The sequence below is a fragment of the Crinia signifera genome, chromosome 3 (assembly GCF_055691185.1).
Source record: "Crinia signifera chromosome 3, ASM5569118v1, whole genome shotgun sequence".
Taxonomy (NCBI): domain Eukaryota; kingdom Metazoa; phylum Chordata; class Amphibia; order Anura; family Myobatrachidae; genus Crinia; species Crinia signifera.
Window position 1 is genome coordinate 36,740,804 of NC_139219.1, and position 22,417 is coordinate 36,763,220.

Consider the following 22,417-nt stretch of genomic DNA (forward strand, 5'->3'; position numbering starts at 1 on the left):
TTTCAACCCCCAGAGGGTTCTAAGAAAAGGGACAAGTTGAGAACTTTGGATGTTGTGCGTGCCTTACGCATATATGTGGACAGAGTGAAGAGTGTCAGGAAGACTGACACATTGTTGGTGTTGTATGACGTACACAAAATTGGTTGGCCTGCATCTAAGCAGACTATTGCTAGGTGGTTGCGGTCTGTGATAGCCTTTGCATACACCAAAGTGGGTAGACCAGTACCGGCCAAAATAAATGCGCATACCACCAGGTCAGTTGCCACCTCTTGGGCGGTTCGACATGGGGCCACAGCTGAGCAGGTTTGCAGAGCTGCCACTTGGTCATCTGTTCACACATTTGCCAAATTCTATAGATTCCATGAGTTCGCGTCGGAGGACGCATCATTCGGGCGAGCAGTGCTGAGAGCTGCAGACCTGAGCGTACCCTCCCAAAGGACCGGCTCTGGAACGTCCCAGTGTTGAGCTGTGTCACCAGGACCATTGAAAGAGAAAAAGGGATTTTTGTAAGAACTTACCGTTCGAATCCCTTTCTCTGATATGGTCCTGGTGACACAGCGATCCCTCCCTTACGCTCAGTAAGTATGCCAGAAGTTTCATGATGTTCATGTTAAAATGGTTAAAAGTTAACAGTTTTCTGTTATAAAATGTGCATATAATATGTGCAGGCGTTTGTACTGAGTTAATGTATTCCAGTGGCTTTGAAAGATTGAACTGAAGAGTCCAGGGATGCAGTAGGGGAGGAGCCTACCCTCTAAAACTTTAGGATAGGTGCCTGGCTCCTTCGGACCCTCCTACATCCCAGTGTTGAGCTGTGTCACCAGGACCATATCAGAGAAAGGGATTCGAACGGTAAGTTCTTACAAAAATCCCTTTTTATGAATTTATCATAATGTAATGTTTTGTCTTTCCTTTCAGAACGAAACATTCATTTCAACATGTCCTCTTTTAATGAGTCGGTCGGACTGGGGTATTTAAAGACACATGCCATTGAGTTTGTGAAGTATCCTTTCTGAGCATCTTGGTATTGGTATATGCAAGGCAGAAGACGTTAGACAGATTTCACTTTATTTTTCACCTTAGGTGCGTAAGCAATCCAAACCTCACACCCAGTGACGTAACTATAGCTCAGCAGCCCCCGCCGTGGCGGGGAGGCGCAGAGAAAGTGTGGGCGCCAGGGGGTCTGTGGGGCTATAGTTACTTGCTGCCATCCGCTGTGACCTGCCGCCGTCTCATCTGTTTGCGGTCACGGACTCCCGGCTGTTCCGGCTACCTCCTGCTGCTTATGAAAAGAGACACTCACAAAATGGCTGCCCCCATACAGCAGACCATTTTTGTGGATGCTAGAGGAGGCGGCGGCCTCCTCTAGCATCCTTTTGTGAGTGTCTCTTTTCATAAGTAGCAGGATGGAGCCGGGAGTCCGTGACCGCAGACAAGACCAGCGGCGGACGCGGGAGGGGTAAGGCAGGGTGGGCTGGGAAGGTAAACTGTACTTGGGGGGAGTGCTACTAAGGGAGGGGGGGGGGGGGCTGCCAACATTTTTGGCAGAGGGGGAGATAAATTAGTACAGCATGATGACAGTGATTTGATTGATTGATTGATTGATTGATTGATTGTCTCACTCTCCCTCCCTAGCTCTCTCTCTCCTTTGCCATTGACAGCAAACGTGCAACTGGCCATCGATAGTGTATAACTATGCAATGGATGACCATAGATGTTTTTACATATCCATGTTCATCCATTTGCTTTGAAAGATTGACCTGTGGGCCAATCAAAATACTGGGGCGTGGCTCCACGGGTGTTGGGGCGGAGCTACGCTCCATGTCCTGGCCCCTTGATGAAGAAAAACGAAACAAATCGTTTAAGCTTCACATCGATGGTGGGAAACCATCTGGTTCTCCCCCATCGATGTCAAAACTATTTGACATCGAACATAAACCATTGATGATTTCTAATCATCGATGTTCGATGGCCATCCCTATTTCAAAGTTGCTGGATATTGCGAGAGGGAGAGGAAGACAGAGATTGGTGGCAGGAGCAGATAGGGGCTGAGGGTGAGGTGGAGAGTTTGTGGCTAAAAACTGTTGCAGCTCAAAATGAAAGTAAAAACTGTCGCAGCTCAAAGTGAAAGTACATTCCAGAAGCCATGGTTTTGATGGGCTTTTAACTAGTTATAATAATTAGAATGAAAGCCGAAGACCGTGTACAAATATCAGGCAGCGTTATATTTGTGTGTTGTGCTTGTATTTTGTTGCTTTTTGCCATCCTTAACAATGTTTCCAGTTATAACAAACGTCAGATGAGCCGGATCTACCCTAAGGGGGGCAGAGTGGATTCCAGTAATTATATGCCTCAAATTTTCTGGAACGCCGGCTGCCAGATGGTCTCCCTGAACTATCAGACCCCAGGTAGGCTGCAGCACCCAATCACGCTGCTTGCCAAGGAAGCGTTTGCTCTGCAGCTTCCAAGCAGATGCTACATAAAGGCCTCTGGTGTTTTATATAGAAACTGCTACACGGTTAAATGATATTAAGATGTTTACTGACAAATGGGAAGCAGTAAGTCAACAAAGACATAAACACATCTCGTGTGTTCTGAATTCTAATGAGTCACTTAAACAGTAGATAGTAACAGGGCTTATGGAGAGTTAAGGGCCATACACACTGGGCGATCATGCCCAGCGTGCATGTACAGCGGTGATGGGGAAAATCGCTGGGCTGAAAATCACTGAGTGAGTGCATACTTACTGGGTGATTTTCGCCCATCCAAGCAATTTTCCCGGGGGCGGACTACTTTCCATAGCAGACGGTAATGGTAATACCAGCAGATGAGCGGCCGGGCCGGCCATGTTGCGGGAGCATGTATCAGCGCTCAACGCTGGCCCGTACACACTGGGCGGTGTTCAGCCGAAAATTGCCCAGTGTATATGGGCCTTTAAATGTACATACGTTTTTCCAGCACTTCTAAAGTGTTGGTTTTTAGAAGTGAAGATGTTACCTATAGCAACTTATCAAATTCTAGCTATTATCTTCTAGAACAGGGGTGGCCAAACTGGTCCTCAAGATCTACCAATGGTAAACATTTTCCAAATCACCTATCTGGTGCATAGCTGTAGTCATTACCAGTGGCGGCTCCAGAGAAGGGGCTGCAGCACAGTCCAAAATTCAAATAGGGGAGCCACACTCACTGCCTAAGAGTAAGCTAGGAATGGAAGTTGGTGGCAGTTGCTGTGCCTCCCCTATTTGAATTTTGAACCTCGCTGCAGGGTGGACGCCTCCACTGGTCATTACTAACTGTCACATGACCCATATCACCTAGCTGGTGCACAGATATAGTCATTACTAACTGTCACATTTCCCAGATCACCTAGCTGGTGCACAGCTGTAGTCATTACTAACTGTCACATTTCCCATATCACCTAGCTGGTGCACAGCTGTAGTCATTACTAACTGTCACATGACCCATATCACCTAGCTGGTGCACAGCTATAGTCATTACTAACTGTCACATTTCCCAGATCACCTAGCTGGTGCACAGCTGTAGTCATTACTAACTGTCACATGACCCATATCACCTAGCTGGTGCACAGCTGTAGTCATTACTAACTGTCACATTTCCCAGATCACCTAGCTGGTGCACAGCTGTAGTCATTACTAACTGTCACATTTTGAAACCTGCTGCATTCATTCCTACTATAGATCCACAGGTTGCCTGAGACACATGAACTGCTGGTAGATCTTGAGGAGAGGTTTGGCCACCGCTGTTCTAGAAGGTGCTAGATAAGAAGGTTTGCCGGCAACCAAACACTGCCGAACATGTAGTCTGCACGGGTCAGTCAGATCCAAGAAATGCTTCTTTGTGCAAAAGTGATTATAAGAGTTCATTATTTTAAAAAAAAAAACTGTATGGGATCCCCCTAAGCATAACCAGACATGGGCTCTTTGAGATGGTCCTGGGGTTCCCCTGTATTTGGAGAACCAGCACCAGGCTTGTGTACCTATCATAATTAAAAAAATACGAGGTATAAAGGATGTAGGGATCCCAGGTATTTTTGGAACCAGGGCTGGTCCAAGAGCAGCTCTAGAACAAATGTGTAAGTGGACACATCTGTAAATATTTAAAATTCAAAAATACAGTTTTCTGCCTCCTAGGCAACCTAGGCACAGACTCATATACAGCTTAGTTGCTTTGCTCCATGCTTAGGTGACCAGAGGCCACCTGCTGTGAAGTGGCTGTACCGGTATGACTGATAGGCTGATACACCTAGGCTGCAGGAGGACTATGGGATGCCTCCAATGCCCATTCCGGCAGTGACCAAACTGAACTAAACCTAATAGCTCTGTAATATCCAGTGTCTCTCTTCTTACAGATCTAGCAATGCAGCTCAACCAGGGGAAGTTTGAATACAATGGATCTTGTGGGTAAGAAATGTAATTTTAAGTAACTCCCTTATCACTCCCAGATTTATGACTTAAGGTGGCTATACACAATGCGATAAGCAACGCGCACTCCCGCCGACATTGCATCGCACAATACAAAAAGTATGTGCTGCACATACTTTTTGTACTGCCTGCGGAACGCATCGCTTGCAATGTGATCCACTCGATAACGCGATGCCTTGCACCCTGTTATCGCAACGTGTATGGGCACCTTTAGTCACACCAACTACACCAAGCATGCGGTAGGTGTAAGTGGCCATTACTAGCCAGGTTGGCTGCTCTCGTGGTGCGATTTATATATGTGCACAACTCACACTACGGACATGTACTGTAGTTGCATAGGGCCTACATTCGCTCTAGGTATCCTGTAATCTGATCAGTGCATCTTCCTTCCATGCGTATAGCATTTCACAGTATTTCTGTGCACGATTTTATATTGCTGAAGGTGTGATCAGCTCTAAATGATATACTGGAGACGGTATCATTAATTGGATTTCATTATTATGTATCATAATCTAATCATTTCTGCCTACAGAAGCCGCATCTCGTGCCATTTTATATTCATGTTCAGGAATACCTACTGTATATTACACAGTGTTTTACTTGTCTGTGAACCTGATTTCAGTTTCTTTATGTGTCGGTGTATTTACATCTCGACTCACTAGGTACCTCCTTAAACCAGACTTCATGCGTCGCCCAGACAGGACGTTTGACCCGTTCTCGGAAACCCCAGTGGATGGCGTGATTGCAGCCACCTGTTCTGTCCAGGTATATGAAATATGCACCGTACTTACGAGCGGAGTGGAAGTGAGCGGTATGCGTGTCCTTATAGTAAGGAGTAATGTGCGGTCAGGAATCACGTCCCGCTGTGTCTGACCACTGGCTGTGGTCCGTCTCCACGGCAATGGGAGACTTTTCCCGCCATTGGGAGACCTTCTTCTGCCATTACCAATTTTATTTTCAAGTACCCCCCCAACCATTCTGCAGTGGACCCCCGGGTTTACAAGTACCCTAGGTTGGGAACCACAGCTATAAGTGTATATAGACAGGTCCCATTGCAACTCCGCTAGAGTCAGGTATTTTTTGCCGAAAAGACTGTGCTGATTAATTTGATATGCAACTTGTGTATTTTGTGCGACTGAGTCAGTATGCAGAGCGCGGCGTAACCTGGCATAAAAAAAGCTGCAGCAGCATCCTAGCGCTTTGTATGCAGGTTCATCTCGCACACAAATATATATGTGTCACATTACAGTCTCCTGATGCGTCCTTGTCGCATTGCATTGGGACTAGAACCCATTGCTGGAAAAAAGTCACCTGACACTACAGAGATTCGCAGAACCTTGTGTGCAGAGATGAGCCGTCGGCAGTAACACATCAGTACAGCCTAGTGCAAGCATGCCCTGGCGGTGATGACAACTGTCAGTCTAAGGGTACGCATAGGGGGCTAGTGCACTGCACAGATGCGTTTGGCCTTCGCCAATCAAACCGTCTTATTTCTCTACAAGTACTTGCTCTTAGCTCTGCATCAGCACCATTGAGTGGGATGTAACCAGGGGCCTAATTCAGACTCCTGGGGTTATTCTGGTTGATTCGCCATCCCAACCATTCGCAAGGGTGATTCACTCGCAGGGACTGAGATTGAATGTTAAACAGTAACATTCATTCGCAGCATTATGCAATCCGCCCACATCATTCGATGGTCGGCGACCATCGAATGATGGCGAAGGCACACGCATATAAAAGTGACTTATATAGAAGTCATATATGCGTGGACGCTTGGGGGGAAGCACCCGCGTCATCGGCCCATTAGCATGAGAACGCCCAGCGTTCTCAGGGTAACGCCCATTAAACGCTGATAACACCCTCCCGCTATTTTGGGTGTGTTAACCCCCGGCAGACAGTCTGTTTGCCGTGGTTGCACGCACCAAGCTCATGCACATGCGCAGAAATGCGCAAACCAGAAACATCGCTTACGCGGCCATCAGAACGGACCAGAATAAAGTCCTTAGTTCTCAAAATGGTCTAAACCATGTGCACATGGGCAGAGAGTTAGACTTAGGTGAGGTGTGTGGAAACTGAAATCTAAAAAATAAAGCTACCAGCATTTACTCTGCGCAGAAGCAAAATACCGCTCCCAAATCTAACTCTTTCTGCACAGAAGCAAAATACCTCTCCCAAATCTAACTCTTTCTGCACAGAAGCAAAATATCTCTCCCAAATCTAACTCTCTCTGCACAGAAGCAAAACACCTCTCCCAAATCTAACTCTCTCTGCACGTTTCATCTGCCCCACGCAGTGCACACCGTTTTGTCCATTTTGAGAGCACATTTTGTCTGCGATCCGGTCTGAATTAGGCCCAAAGCCCGAGTACGGCCAGCATCCCACAAAACCATGCCCTTTAAATGATTGCTCCTAATACTGTATATTAAAAGGTAACATTCACTCATTCCTACGTCCCCTTGTAAATACTATACCTGTGGATGACTCAGCTGATGAGTACGGTAGACTCTTTTTTTGTGTCACTAGGTGATACTGGTTGACTCGATATATAGCGAGTTCGACCCCATCCCCATGTTTTGGGGACTGTGCATGGTCTATTATGCACACGAGCAGCCCCCCTTTGCGAATGGCTTTAGAGGCTTGTATAGTCGCCAAGCCGTACACAAGCATCGTGGTGGGCCAGGGGCGGATGACAGTGGCAATATGGCTCGACCATGGGACGGCCCAACGTTTTATTTGTGTCCCCATGAAAACACTGGGCGTTCCCATAGTTGGGTGGGCCGATGCCGGCTGGGGGTGAGGGGCTGATGTCACAGGATGTCAGCCGCTCTCCCAGTCTTCGTGCAGGCGCACACAAATAAAAGTTAATTTTCACTGACTTCTATTTGCGAAGGAAGGAGAAATTATTTTATAGTCAGCGACCATCGAATGATTTCTCCTGCAGCTTGAGAGGTTGGGCACCACGAGCGGGTTCCGGCGCCCATAGGTCACACTGCGCAGACTGCAGCGCCTTTCCAATTTCATGGAAGTCACAGAGGCCGGAACCCACTCGCCGCCCAGTGGGGCCGGAAACTGCTCGCCGCCCAACAGTGAGTGACAGAGGCCAGAACACGCTCACCTCCCAGCCGTATGCCGGGTCGGGAACAGCGGGTGCTCAGATGCTGCCTGGCAATAGACTGTGCAATCCCAGGATTGGATAAACCAATCCTGGGAATGAAATCCCGGACATTTTGGGGCCAAATCCCAGGATCTCACTGATCCCGGTTGGTCACCCTATTACATACTAATGTTTGTCATCATAAACACATAAATGGTGCCTTGTGATTGTATTGGGGTATAGTTGTGTCATTATTTGCTATTTTACCTTAGGTTATATCGGGACAGTTTCTGTCAGACAAAAAAATGGGGACCTACGTTGAGGTCGATATGTATGGATTGCCCACAGACACTATAAGGAAGGAGTTCAAAACTCGTATGGTAATGAACAATGGTCTGAATCCGGTTTACAATGAGGAACCTTTTGTGTTCCGAAAGGTAAGAGGTGTCTCTGGCAATGTGATACATGTGCGCGTATGGGAGATAGGTGGTAAATGCTACTCTTGTCACTAGGTTATCTTACCTGACCTTGCTGTGCTAAGGATAGCAGTGTACGATGACAACAATAAGCTGATCGGCCAGAGGATATTGCCACTAGACGGCCTGCAGGCGGGATACCGGCACATTTCACTCCGAAACGAAGGGAACAAACCGCTTTCTCTTCCGACCATCTTCTGTAACATTGTTCTGAAGACCTACGTTCCTGACGGGTTTGGAGGTAAGAGGGAAGGAGGCTGTCTTGAAACCAATCTCTGGCATCCGTTTTTTTTTATTTTATTAAATACATTTCGCCTACTGTACCTGTCATCCCTAGGGTCAGATATGTGGTGGGGGACACAGTTGTGCCTGATTGGCAGCCACCAGCACAAATCTGATTTGTTCCTGGACCACCAACCCAAGGCACTATTGCATGAGCCCAGGTTGCTCGAGCGCACAGTTTGGGAACCACTGGGGTAGAGTCCTTTAAAAGAACTATGCAATAGGAAAATGCCTGTATTTATCTTTAAGCTGTTATACATATCTCCAGATGCGGCTGCACTCGGCCAAGGTTTGCTACGGTGTCAGCACCGCCGTTGTGTTGTTGTCCGATGCTAGCTGCTAAGGAACACCATCAGAAGGCATGTAGTCGCTCTTACCCAGGTCTGCGTAGCCCGCTGTTGCCAGAACACGCCCGCATTGGACTTTGGGTCTGATTCATCATAGCTCGATAAGCAGCGTACATTCACCGCTTAGTGAGCGGGGTAACGCAACCCACCGGGCGAGCAAACGCCCGCCCCCCACCAATGTTCGAAGGTCCCCGCTGGCATAAGAATGCATGTGCTTGTGTACACATCCATTCGCATACGGGCGTACGGGCTTAAAATCTTTCGATGGTCGCCACCCATCAAACGATTCTTACCCGTTCCTAAATAAAAGTCAGTCTAGGCCGAAAACGGGGCAGGTGCTGACTTCAACCCTCCTGTGTTTGCATGGGGGATGCCCAGTGTTTTTCTGGGCACACCCGCCATTTTTATGAGCACGCCCAGCAAACACTGGGTGTCCCCATGAACCATGCCTCGGCGACTGTGATAGACGCCGAATGCCTTTGCTCGGCGGCCGAACACATGCGTATATTCACCAATGCTCAGAGCCGCTCCATTGGTCCCTGCAGCGAATTCGCTGTGGGCTGATGCAAGCAGAATCAGGCCCTTTGCCTAGTGAGAACACCTCAGTTTAGTTTCAGCAGATCAAATTGCTTATGTCTCTGCATTGCCCGCACTTTCATTGGCCCATTTACTGCACATGTGCTGTGATTGGCCACAGCGCCTATATCTCTGGGTTCCCGATGTCGTGTGAACCAAAGGCAGAGATCTAAGATGCTCAAAAGAGAATCATATCATCTAACCTGCCGGGTCACCCTTGCCTTCCTGCGTTCTGATGGGCAGGGAGCTTCCCACGGAATTTTTACGATGTTAAAAAATATTTATCATTGGTGTGGCCTCGCTTCCATCTCCCACGCCCTGGTTTCTCTTTATTTCTAGATATTGTTGATGCTTTATCAGATCCAAAGAAGTTTCTTTCTATAACTGAGAAAAGAGCAGACCAGATGAGGGCAATGGGTATTGAAACGGTAAGTACCCGTTGTGACCGCCTGGCAATAACCGAATCAATTGTCAAATGTTAACAAAGATATCTACATACATCCATTAATTAATTAATGTAGTGCGGATAAAGGAGGGGAGGTCACTGCAGTGTGTTGGTTCCACCTGTAATTGAAAATGTGGCGCCTGCTTCCCTAAGCTCACTCCCAGTCTTCATGAGTTCCAGGTCATGTAAGGTTAAAAAAACCTTGCCCTAGGATCTGAGGACTTACTGAGCCATAGTTGAGCCCTTATATTAATCATTTACACAATTATGTCTGCAGTGTACATTGTAAAACATATACAACATGTACCGAGTTGCAAAAACCTGCTTATTTATCTTCCAGCAACAATGTAGGTGCTACATATCGTCCTTATCAGCTAAGCTACAGTATGTGTGATACTATGGCCCTCATTCTGGTTGACCCGCAAAACTGCGAAATTCGCAGCGCTGCAGGCCATCTAAACGCCGCCCGCACCGCATGCAGATTTCCCCGCACACATGGGAATAGATGGTTTGCATAAACATCCATTTTCAGCCTTGCGTGCGGGGGCAAAATGATTTCGCAAGCACCCGCACACCTCTCTGGTGTCTTAGATCTGCGGGTCCCTGTATGGGAAGCAGCTTATGTCAGCTTCCGGCCCGCTCACCCACCCCCCCACCCACCTGCCTTGCTGTGTTGGCGAGCAGCTGGCAAATAATCAATTCACCGTGCCCGCTCGCACAATGTGTCTGCACGTGCGCATAAATGTACCGGCCACAATAATTCATAACAATTCTGTGCATGGACTACTATAGCACTTGATGTTGTGAACAGAGAGGTTTTAGAAATCCCCCCTTCTTTCTCCTAATGTTTACAACATAGAGACACAAACCACGTCCAAAAAAACAAAATGTGTGGTTCTGGCCCAGCTTAACCATTAATTGCCTTGACCAGAACAATTTAAATGACAGCATCCCGTACTCTTTCGGATAATTAGTTTGCAGATGAAACGCCCAATTTTCACAGCCAAAGAATGTATATGTTTTAAAATAATGAACAATGCTCATCTGTTAAATCCATTAGCTACAGTATCGCTAAGAGAAACATGTTACGTTGCGTCTAATGTAGAAATACCGTCATAATGATACAAGACTGTTTGCCATTTCAGAGCGACATTGCAGATGTGCCGAATGACATCACAAAAAACGATAAGAAAGGGAAAACCAATAATACCAAAGCAAACGTCACTCCACAAACGAGTTCAGAATTGAGACCCTCAGCAACAGCCACCTCCGGATTATCCAACGAAGCTAAAAAAGGTTTTTATTTTGACTATAACTAATGGTTGTACTTTAGAATTTTCCATGTCACTACTTATCTCCCCTTCATTGTCCGCCAATGCACAGTGAGTGTAGCCGCCTTGTAGAGCGAACCGATAGGCGCTAGTACACAGTGCCGTGTGACTCAGTGATGTCATTAGTTTCTACTGAGTGGATTGGATACATTCTTATGAATCATGGCTGCCGGCAGTAATTACAGTATATGGTCCTGTATGAAGAAAAAATGTTTTACAATTGATTTTATTCAAAATTATTATTTTTTTCTAGCTTTCGATCTCATTCCTCAACTAAAAGTTGAAGATTTGAAACAGATGAAAGTAAGTAAATCACTTATTTATGAATGATAATATTTTGATTTTGTGCTTTTCTGGGATTTCCAGTAAGGAAAATACAGCTGACTCCTAATGAAGGTGGAGCTGGATGCTTTTTACTATTAGCCAGTCACGGGGCTGTGGGGAGTGGGAGTGGCCAAAATAATGCCATATAGTCCCTTCCCCCTCCCCAAGGACCCACAATCCTTGGGATTATAGTTCACAACCCTGCCCATTTCATTAGCATGTGGACAGGCTGCAGGAGGTAATACCAGCAGATGAGCGGCAGCCGCCAGCGATAATTCTGGAGCGCACATCACCATATATACCAAGGGTGAGATTTAATGGGAGCAATACTCTACAACAAATTGTTACTGTCAAAGTAGGAGCTATGCAAACTTTCTACATACAGTATCACAAATTCATATCAGTTCCAATAACTTGCACCCTTGCTAAGGACCCTGAATTCTTAGGGGGAGATATACTAAGCCTTAGAGAGATAAAGTAGACATATATAAAGTACCAGCCAATCAGCTCCTATCTGCCATGTTACAGGCTGTGTTTGAAAAACCACATGAGCTGATTCAATGGTACTGTACTTCATCTCTCTCCACAGCTCAGTACACCTCCGTCTTAGTTACTATGAGCCGATAAAGCAGAGCTGTTCGGGAACTTGGTGTAGACCTCTGGATTTCCCGATTCATTTTTAGGTTATTGTTTGTTTTACCCTTTGAGTGCCAAATTCTCTGTGAGATATGCGCAAAATATCTGCTAAATATACCAGCGTTGCTCACATTTGTTATATAAATGTAAAAAAAAAAAAGTGTTTTTTAAAAAATTGATATTTCCTATATAAGGTGAACATTACTGGTCATTATGATGAATAAAAATGTCGGCTTGGCAAATTTTCACACCTATTTTGGCAAATTCACTTGGCACTCAAACAGTTAAGCATATAAAGGTAGCTGCCATTTATAACTGTGATTTCCGTGTTTATTCAGAAGCGTCTTACAGCTACTGTAATTGTTTGCCTTCAAATCCTTACCCTTCAAATCTCTACAAAGAGTAAATTCTTGCATTTGATCTTAGGCATACCTCAAACTGCAAAAGAAGCAACAGAAAGAGCTGAACTCTATGAAGAAGAAACAGGCAAAAGTAAGTCGTGTCTGCGTAACTGTTTTCTAGTCTCACTCATGGCGCGGTACACACAGATGCAGCAACAACAATGCGAACATATATATCCACGCCTAATTGTACCATTATAGATGCTGGACATGTGGAACCGGTTTGAGGGTCTTTAACATTCTTCCATTATAAACTGCAATATATGAATATTCGATTTGGAGTTTGAAATTTGTGGCTTACTGTAAGTTCACATTTTTACAATAACTGTGCTACATTTGCCTGCTCAATACCTGTTTAATGACTACATTCTATAGTGTTTCTTTTTTTATTTTTGACAGCAGACATTATGTTACCAGTCGAAGTTTACTGCTTAAATTAGAAAAGTCAAAAATGTATCCAAGGTTTAATATTTCGGAGCCAAATGGATCATGGGCAAACTGCCAGGGACATGGTTTGCTTCGCTTATATTTAGTGGCTAATTCAGGTTGGATCACATAAGAATTCAGCCCGCATTGTGCCCGATGGGGATGTCCTGCTCTTGCGCAGGACTCGTTCTGCACATTTATAGGACGGGTTTTGCAAGTGCAGCACAAAACAGCTCAATGGTTGCGACGTTCCTCTTAACTGCAATCACAAATACAGGCAGGGGGTGGTATGCAGGCAGGCGGTGATATGCAGATAGGAGGTGGCTTGCAGGCAGGGGGTGGTTTGCAGGCAGGGGGTGGTTTGCAGGCAGGAGGTGGTTTGCAGGCAGGAGGTGGTTTGCAGGCAGGGGGTGGTTTGCAGGCAGGGGGTGGTTTGCAGGCAGGCAGTGGTATGCAGGCAGGCGGTATATGCAGGCAGGATGCGATATGTAGACAAGAGGTGGTTTACAGGCAGGGGTTGTTATGCACGCAGGGGGTTGTATGCAGGCAGGGGATGATATACAGGCAGTGGGTGGTATGCAGTCAGGGGGTGGTATACAGACAGTAGGTGGTTTGCAGGCAGGCAGTATATGCAGGCAGGGGATGGGATGGTATGTAGACAAGAGGTGGTATGCATGGGGTGATATGTGGGCAGAGGGTGGTATGTAGACAGGAGGTGATATGCAAGGGGTAGAATGCAGGCAGGGGGTGATATGCAGGCAGGAGATGGTATGCAGGCAGGAGATGATATGCAGGCAGGGGGTGACATGCAGGCAGGTGGTGGTATGCAGGCAGGAGATGGTTTGCAGACAGAAGGTGATATGCAGGGGGTAGTATGCAGGCAGGGGGTGACATGCAGGCAGTGGGTGACATGCAGGCAGGGGGTGACATGCAGGCAGGGGGTGGTATGCAGGCAGGTGGTGGTATGCAGACAGAAGGTGATATGCAGGGGGTAGTATGCAGGCATGGGGTGGTATGCAGGCAGGGGGTGGTATGCATGCAGGGGGTGGTATGCAGGCAGGAGGTGGTATGCAGGCAGGGGATGGTATGCAGGCAGGGGGTGGTATGCAGGCAGCTGGTGGTGTGCAGGCAGGTGGTGGTGTGCAGGCAGGAGGTGGTGTGCAGGCAGGGGGTGGTGTGCAGGCAGGTGGTGGTGTGCAGGCAGGAGGTGGTATGCAGGCAGGGGGTGGTGTGCAGGCAGGAGGTGGTATGCAGGCAAGGGGTGGTATGCAGGCATGGGGTAGTATGCAGGCAGGGGGTGACATGCAGGCAGGGGGTGACATGCAGGCAGGGGGTGACATGCAGGCAGGTGGTGACATGCAGGCAGGAGGTGGTATGCAGGCAGGTGGTGGTATGCAGGCAGGAGATGGTTTGCAGACAGAAGGTGATATGCAGGGGGTAGTATGCAGGCAGGGGGTGGTGTGCAGGCAGGAGGTGGTATGCAGGCAAGGGGTGGTATGCAGGCATGGGGTAGTATGCAGGCAGGGGGTGACATGCAGGCAGGGGGGGACATGCAGGCAGGGGGTGACATGCAGGCAGGGGGTGACATGCAGGCAGATGGTGACATGCAGGCAGGAGGTGGTATGCAGGCAGGTGGTGGTATGCAGGCAGGAGATGGTTTGCAGACAGAAGGTGATATGCAGGGGATAGTATGCAGGCATGGGGTGGTATGCAGGTAGGGGGTGGTATGCAGGCAGGGGGTGGTGTGCAGGCAGGAGGTGGTGTGCAGGCAGGAGGTGGTATGCAGGCAGGGGGTGGTGTGCAGGCAGGAGGTGGTGTGCAGGCAGGGGGTGGTATGCAGGCAGGGGGTGGTATGCAGGTAGGGGGTGGTATGCAGGCATGGGGTGGTATGCAGGCAGGGGGAGGTGTGCAGGCAGGAGGTGGTATGCAGGCAGGGGGTGGTGTGCAGGCAGGGGGTGGTGTGCAGGCAGGAGGTGGTATGCAGGCAGGGGATGGTATGCAGGCATGGGGTGATATGCAGGGGGTAGTATGCAGGCATAGGGTGGTATGCAGGCATGGGGTGATATGCAGGGGGTGGTATGCAGGCAGCTGGTGATATGCAGGCATGGGGAGGTGTGCAGGCAGGAGGTGGTATGCAGGCAGGGGGTGGTGTGCAGGCAGGAGGTGGTATGCAGGCAGGGGATGGTATGCAGGCATGGGGTGGTATGCAGGCATGGGGTGATATACTAGAGGCAAGTATTGCTTCAGTGCTACAGGTTTGCTATGCAGGGTCTGATTCAGATTTATCCACCAGTGACGATAGGCAAATTCCAGACGCAGCTTCATCGGCTGCATGAAGAATCTGCCTTCTACAGTCAATGCACGGAAGCTGCCGGGATCCTGTTTCCCCGGCTTGAGCTCCTAATTAAATCTGCCCCTTTGACTGGGTGACATAAGTTGGATGCACACTGAATACACACTCGTTATCGGCCAAGTTTGTCATTTCTGGATGGATTGGAGAGACAATCGCTCAGTGTGAATGCCGGATGTCCTGGTGCCTGCATCCGATAGAACTGTTGCTTAGTTGGCCTTGTTGCGCGGCCCTCAGGATGATAATGCTGACAACCATGATGCTGTATGTGTAAAGAAGGAAGGAGCGATATGTTGTTCTGACCTTTATTACATCACTAAATCCGTTTACAAGATAAAGCAGGAGATGGTGCTGCAATGGGCAAAACTGCGAGGTGCGGTTACATGCAGCAGCAACTGCTACTTATGTTTTGCTCGTAAATTAGACATCTGCCAACCATGGGTCTCGGCACATGCACAGTTACGGCAGTGGGAATTCGCATGTACCGGCACATGCACAGTTACGGCAATATGATTTTGCATGTACAAATCCGCGGTTTCCGTGGATGGCACAGATTGCAGCCCGTAGTAGCCAGTTTGGGCTGCGTGATAAAGCATTGAGTGGCTGCCTATAGAAAGCCAGCTCACTTCTTATCACAGCTCGGACTGGCAGTCCTGGAGGAAGGGAAGGATCACCTCCCAGTGGGACCAATAGGAAGTCACTGCCAATCAGAGCACAGCCAGTGCAGTCTCACGGACTGCAACTGGGTGGCTGATTTTACCCGGGGGGGGGGGGGGGGGGCTGCAAGTGCTGCAGCCCTTAGGATAAATCCGCGACTGTTTCCGGCAAAGGTAACCTGTAAAATTCAATCGTTCTTGTTTGTTTTTTTTCCTTATGCAATTTAATGGTAAGAAACAGATCACCTGAAATCTTCATTCCCTGTCAGAATATTGCTGCAGTCTTTGCAGATGCTTTTAACACCAGGTTACAAAATATATTCCCCGGAAAAATGTGTTTTCAGTGAGTAGAGCTGCTGGCTTTAGATTGCAGATGACTCACCAGTGTGGGTGGAAATCATTATAGCTTAATAAGGGCCATGAGATTGCTTTTATCTGGCAACCACAGAAGTCTTTTCTATTGCTACCATTATGATTGAAATGACATGGATTGCTGCAGTGCGAGGCTCAGATCACAGGTCCGCACACGTGTTACTGATTTCTCCGTCTCCTCTCAGCGCTAAGCAATTGTTCCTTCATTTATGTTTAAAACATCTTTACAATTGCTGCCATCCGGGTATCAAAGGTTCCTCACGTGTGCAGACCTGTTAGTCAAAATAATAACACAGCAGTGGTAAGAGATACATTAAAGGTTATTTACGGACCACAAAGTATGTGGGTCACAATGATTCTGTATGCGCATATGTTAATCCTATTTGACAAGCATATATTAAGGTCCTCATCAAAGGGACTCATGGTCTAGGTGTTTGTACTGGGGAAACGTCACGTGAAAGTACAACCTGTTTCCCCTGCAGTCCCTCCTACATCATTCAGTTCTACTTGTCTGGACAGAGCAGCAGAGAGGGGAGGGTGGCACAGCAGGGGGCAGAATGGGACAGGACAAGAGTCGGCGCACTGGGGGGGGGGGTATCTTTAAGAGTATATAATATACACACACGGGTCCACAAATTTCTGTATGAAAGTAATAAGATCTGATGTCTCCCAGTTAGACTCCCTGTGTCGGCATGGCTGTCAGCAGGACAGAGTGGTGTGTCAGCTGTGCTTGATTGACAGGCCAGTCATTCATTTCCCTGCTCTTGGACACGCTGGTGCTTTGCCGAGATGAGCACAAGTCACCCTAATTTCACCCGTATTGCATGCACGGAACTCACAGCTACTAAGCACTCATTGACCTCATCTGTACACTTGAGTTTCATAGACATCATTTGAGAGCATTTGCACCAGTTCTATCCCTTATGTAATAGACAGGTGTAATTACGCGTAGGGCCACCCCAGACCACAATGACAGTTTGCAGTGACCTAAATAAAGTTATTCGTAGACACATTATTTAATTTATCAGGGCCATTGAGGCTGATGCTTCCCAAATTCAGAGACCCCAGTGACAATTGCAGCATTCTTACTGCATCTTATCAGGTGCATAAATCCACTGTGAGCCAAAGTCAGGCTGTCCAAAGGTACAAACAGGGAATATGGTTATCTCAGTGTACAGTCTGCAGCCAATCAGGAGCAGTGGGTTAAGTAATGATGTAAGAGGCGATGGTACTTCCAGAGCTGGGTGGGAGATCCTCATGAATATTTATCACCTCTCCAGCTGATTAACATGCAGCCGGTGCCTGGCAAAGTATAATAACCGTTTGTGGGAGTAAAATGGCAGAATGTCTATTATTGATCATTTAGTAATTGCAGCAATCTGTTCAGCTGTGAGGTGAAATCCCAGCATTCCGGTGTTCCCATCACAGTGCTATAGTGTACATGATATGAGTGTAGCCCGTCAATTCACTATGGGAAAACAGAGGGAGGCTAATCAGCCCTTCTAAAAACGAGATGTTGCCCATAGCAACCAGATTCTAGCTTAGGGTTACCACCTCATCCCTTTAATTCCGGACACATATTAATTACACAGGTTCTGTGGCTGGCTGACTTCAAGACTCCATTTTAACTGTTTTTTTTTTTTTTTTAAATAGCCACAGAACCTGTGTAATTAATATGTGTCCGGAATTAAAGGGATGAGGTGGTCACCCTATTCTAGCTGTCATGTATCAAATATATTTTTTATAAAGGGTTGCTATGGGCAACACTCCACTTGTCCTTTTAAGAAGGTTTGATAAACCTCCCGGTGATGTTTCTTGGCTTGGTATGTACTTTACTGTACAGTTACTGGCAAGCCCTTGTTACGGCCGTACACTTGTCTTATCTGTAAGGGATGGTTAGCATTCCGACTGCCCACACAGCACCGGCACTGTAACTCCGAATAGATTAGGAGTCAGGCGCTAGAATTCAGACAGCCACCACCACGACAATCGGTAAGTGTGCGGGAAGCTGGGAACAGGGTGGGGCGGGGGGGGTAGGTTTAGGCACTAGTGGGGGGATTTAGGGTTAGGCTGCGGGGAGGGGTTTAGGGTTATTCTGCAGGGAGGGAGGTTTAGGCTGCAAGGCAGGGGGATTTGGTTTAGGAAGTGGGGGGTTAGGGTTAGGCAGTAGCAGGAAGGGTTAAGATCAGGCCGTGAGGGGAGAGGGTCAAGCTGCCTTCCGAGCCCTTGTTGGCATTTTCGGTATTGGGATGCCGAGGTCGGTATAATGACTGTCGCATCTTAAACGCTGGGATGCCATGCATATCCCACTCTCTGGCCTGGTATTCACTATATTCACATGCTCAGATCCAGTGTTGCTTGAATAAATATGTTTTCCTCCAATATGTGGGAGTATGTATTCTAAACGTAGATTTGGTCGTGTGTGTGTGTAGATATATATATATATATATATATATACAAGGGAAGGAAGCCCGGCACTCCTGCGCTGTCAGGAACAGCAAACGTTTCTTGCCCGGGTGCTCGTTTGAAGGGTATTACCCCACTGTATGTAAATCGTCAAAGACGTCACCGTCACTCCGGGTCTGGTACAAAACGTGATTTACTGAGGGTCAACGCCGTTTCGGGCTCCGCCCGTCATCAGGACACTTTCCCCACCCAGGGCGCCTTGGTATTGAGGATGGGGGGAGGCTGGTTACACATAAGTGATACAAATTCATTGGATTGTCTTTCTGTGTTTGGGTCCGAGTAACACCATTCCTTTACCCCACACCTGCACCAGTACATAAGTGTGGTCCACTCCAGTAGGCTCATGTGTTTATACTTTCAATTCGTGGGGATATCTGCTGATGTATTTGCACTAGAGGATCTGATGTATGGGTGGCACCATTCTTATCGGTTAGCCATGGCATCCATCCAATCAGCTATCAGCTACTTCTTCCTCATCACCGACACTGATACATCATTACCAAATCCTCCTATCAGAGTTCTCCTCAGTAGTACATCAGCCGGTTCCCTTCCCTGAGAGGAGATCAAAGCAGAGGAAAGCTTCTGATGTCAGGTGGGCTCCCCAATCATTTGCACAATGGGGAATTTAAACAATAGTATATAGTTTATATGCTTTTTTTTTTTTTTATTGGATTTCATCACAGTGAGTTCCATATGAAGGCATTGACTTGCTTACAATTGTATTAATTTACAGTAGATATTGGTAGCCTATTGGTATGCTATTATCAACTCTGCTGTTTGCATTCTCTGTGTATAACAGATCTGTGTATACATAATGAACCATTAAAAATCAGCAAAGAATAACAGAAGCTTGCAGCCCCGGGGATTCGGTTATTTCACACTCACCGAACCTTTCGCTCCAGGAGAGGCATAATGGGGGCCGAAGCAGGGGAATTCCCTAAAAACACTGGGCGTTCCTCTTCACACACAGCTGCTCGGGGGTGGGAGCGTCTGATGTCACATGACCTGAGCGCCCACCCCCTTTTCAGGTTGGTTGCTATGGGCAACATTTATACTCTGTACTTGAGAAATCTCCCCCAGAGCTTTGTACCTTTAGTGATAATAAGTTAAATTGTGTATACTGTATACTAACTGTGTATATTACATTATCATTAAAAAAAAAAATGTCACCTGATGTAACATAATATTGTCTGTAAAGTAGAACCAATGTTTGTACATTTTTATATTGCAGCATTTTGTAATCATTATTTTATTCCAGCTATTTAGTCATTGTAACCGTGTCAAGTATTGCTTCACCGCTTGTTCTGCAACAGAAATATGTTCTGAAAGCGGATGACATGTTTGCGTTTGATTGCACAACCTTGGGAAGGGGCGGCATGTAACCGCAGAGTCCATCTTGGAAGAGGTCACGGAATACAAGTGAATAAAGAATGTTCCGCTGCATCAAGTGAACCGCCCAGTGTTTTACCTAATTGTCTAATCAAATAAAGCTACTGTTTTCCAGGAGCACAGCGCTATGCAGAAGGTGCACTGCACACAAACTGACAAAATAGTGGCCCAGTTTGATAAAGAAAAGTTGTCTCTTGAGAAGACCTTAGACAAAGCGATCAAGAAGAAAGGGTAAGAGCAAAAATCAGTGGTAAAAACAGCTATAAAACTATAAATGCCTACAAAAATAATGACCGTATAAATCACAATAAATAATAACCGTACAGGTGATTCCAGAATTTTTAAAAATGTCCCCCCAAAAAAAGGGCACGATATAAAAAATTTCTTTAGGGCAGGAATTTAGGGTCTGATTCAACTTCAATCGGGCCGCAGGTAATTTGCTGTAAGGTGTGCATTACCTTTACTATAAAATGGGATAACAGTTGTCACCTAAAAATAAAATTAGGGAGACACAGAATAATCTAAGCGATTCCATGGAATCCGTTTAGACTAGTCTAGCTGCTGTTTAACAAATAAATAAATATATATTTATATAATTTTTTTTTTTTTCTAAATGTAGAAATTAACCAAGAAATAGTATAGCATGAAGCAAAAAAGGCTAACGATGACATCGAATATGTGGTATAAAAAAAGTCTGTAGAGAAATCTATCTAATCATGGAACATATTTTGCTGTTTAGAGGAAATAGCTGTGTTGAAATGAAGAAAGAAACAGAAAATAAAATTCAGGTTTTAACTTCAGATCATAATGCCAAGGTAAGAAAACGTCAACCATCATTCACCTTAGCTTCTCATTCGGACTCTTCGCACGTTGATCACTCGTTAATTAACATAAAATGACCGCAACTAACTGCACATGTTGCACTAAGATTTAAACTCCATCACTCAACCAGGTAGAGATGGGTTGGAATAACTATTCATCTACACCTGAATGCAAGAAGAATCTTTTATTTGTAATTTTTTTTCCCACTGTAATCACTGTATTAATGAGCCGCAAAGCAGTTTTCAGTATTAGACCGTAACATTATAATTGGGCCGCATGGCTAAGGAAAGAAACCCTTGTTATTTGTATGTTAAAGAGCCATTAAAATTCATTAATTGTCTTTAATATATATCAAGGGAAAATATATTACTCCGCTAAGTACTATAAATGTACAGTACTAACAGGAATTGGTACTTATGTAGTATCTGGGCTGCCGATTTAGAAATCAGATCGGATCGCATCGCATCGTATCGCATCGCATGAGACCAAATCGTATGCGATGCGATGGTCAAGATTTTTCCATAGGATTCAATGTTAAAATGGTCTGAGTCCATTTTAACATAGAATTCAATGGGAAAAAGGGGTCCTTTTCCTTTCCCCACTATCCAAGTGGGCATGGAGTTGGATATAAACCTGTGGCGAGCGTAGCGAGCCACCGAGCCCGAAGCGTGGCGAGCGTAGCGAGCCCCGCAAGGGTACAAGGAATACTTTTTAAGAAATATGCGTCCCCTCGCGGGGCTCGCTTCGCTCGCCACGCTTCGGGCTCGGTGGCTCGCTGCGCTCGCCACGCTATATAAAATCAACTCTATGCCCACTTGGATAGTGGGGAAATGAACAGGACCTTCTTAACATTGAATCCTATGCAAAATCGTATCGAATCGCATCGCATCGCATCTGATTGTATGCCTTAAGGTAAGGCATACAATCACAAAATCGGCAGCCCAGATACTACATAAGTACCCAGGAATTTTTATACTTGACTAAATATGCCTTATCACTTTTGTGAAGCAGGTTGCCAATGTAGAACTAAAGGTGCCCATACATGTAATCCCGATAGTCGGAATCCCGTTCCGTTCCACTGTAACTCAACAGCCAGAATTCACTGTTTTTCTGGTTGTTGAGTGTCGAAAACCCTGCTGTTTAGCGAAACGGCTGCAAATTGTCGAAAAACAGCTGTGAATTTGACAATCCGCATCCATTTCCAACCAAAAAAAAATCTGACTTGTTTTAAAATCAGATTTGTTTTGTCGGAAACTACATTCAATACTGTTGGTAATGGTAGCATTAAATAGGTGAGGGACGCTATTTCACCGGTGGAATCCTGGGCCGTTTTCTTTCCGTTCGACTTTAACTCAACAGCTGCAATTCAATGTTTTGGCTGTCGAGTGTCGAAAACTCCACAGTTCAGCGAAAACAGCCGCAAATTGTTGAAAAACAGCTGTGAATTTGACAATCCGCATCTGTTTCCAACCAAAAAAAAATCTGACTTATTTAAAAATCAGATCTGTTTTGTTGGAAACTGCTTTCCATACTGTCGGTAACGGCAGCATTAAATAGGCGAGGGACGCTATTTCTCTTACAG

At 46.4% G+C, this 22,417-nt stretch overlaps 1 protein-coding gene across 6 annotated transcripts in view; it reads left to right on the forward strand.

Annotated features, from left to right (window-relative positions):
• The window catches only part of PLCB4 (phospholipase C beta 4), a 305,420-nt gene that overhangs the window by 257,817 nt on the left and 25,186 nt on the right, over positions 1-22,417 (forward strand). For 4 of the 6 annotated variants that reach the window (XM_083175634.1, XM_083175636.1, XM_083175635.1 and 1 more), the window contains exons 23-34: positions 919-1,003; positions 2,284-2,408; positions 4,370-4,421; positions 5,105-5,207; positions 7,809-7,973; positions 8,049-8,253; positions 9,557-9,645; positions 10,808-10,958; positions 11,247-11,296; positions 12,380-12,445; positions 20,129-20,244; positions 20,753-20,828. In XM_083175634.1, coding sequence (XP_083031760.1) covers positions 919-1,003; positions 2,284-2,408; positions 4,370-4,421; positions 5,105-5,207; positions 7,809-7,973; positions 8,049-8,253; positions 9,557-9,645; positions 10,808-10,958; positions 11,247-11,296; positions 12,380-12,445; positions 20,129-20,244; positions 20,753-20,828 — 1,283 coding nt within the window. The other 2 variants (XM_083175639.1, XM_083175638.1) reach the window with 2 other exon arrangements.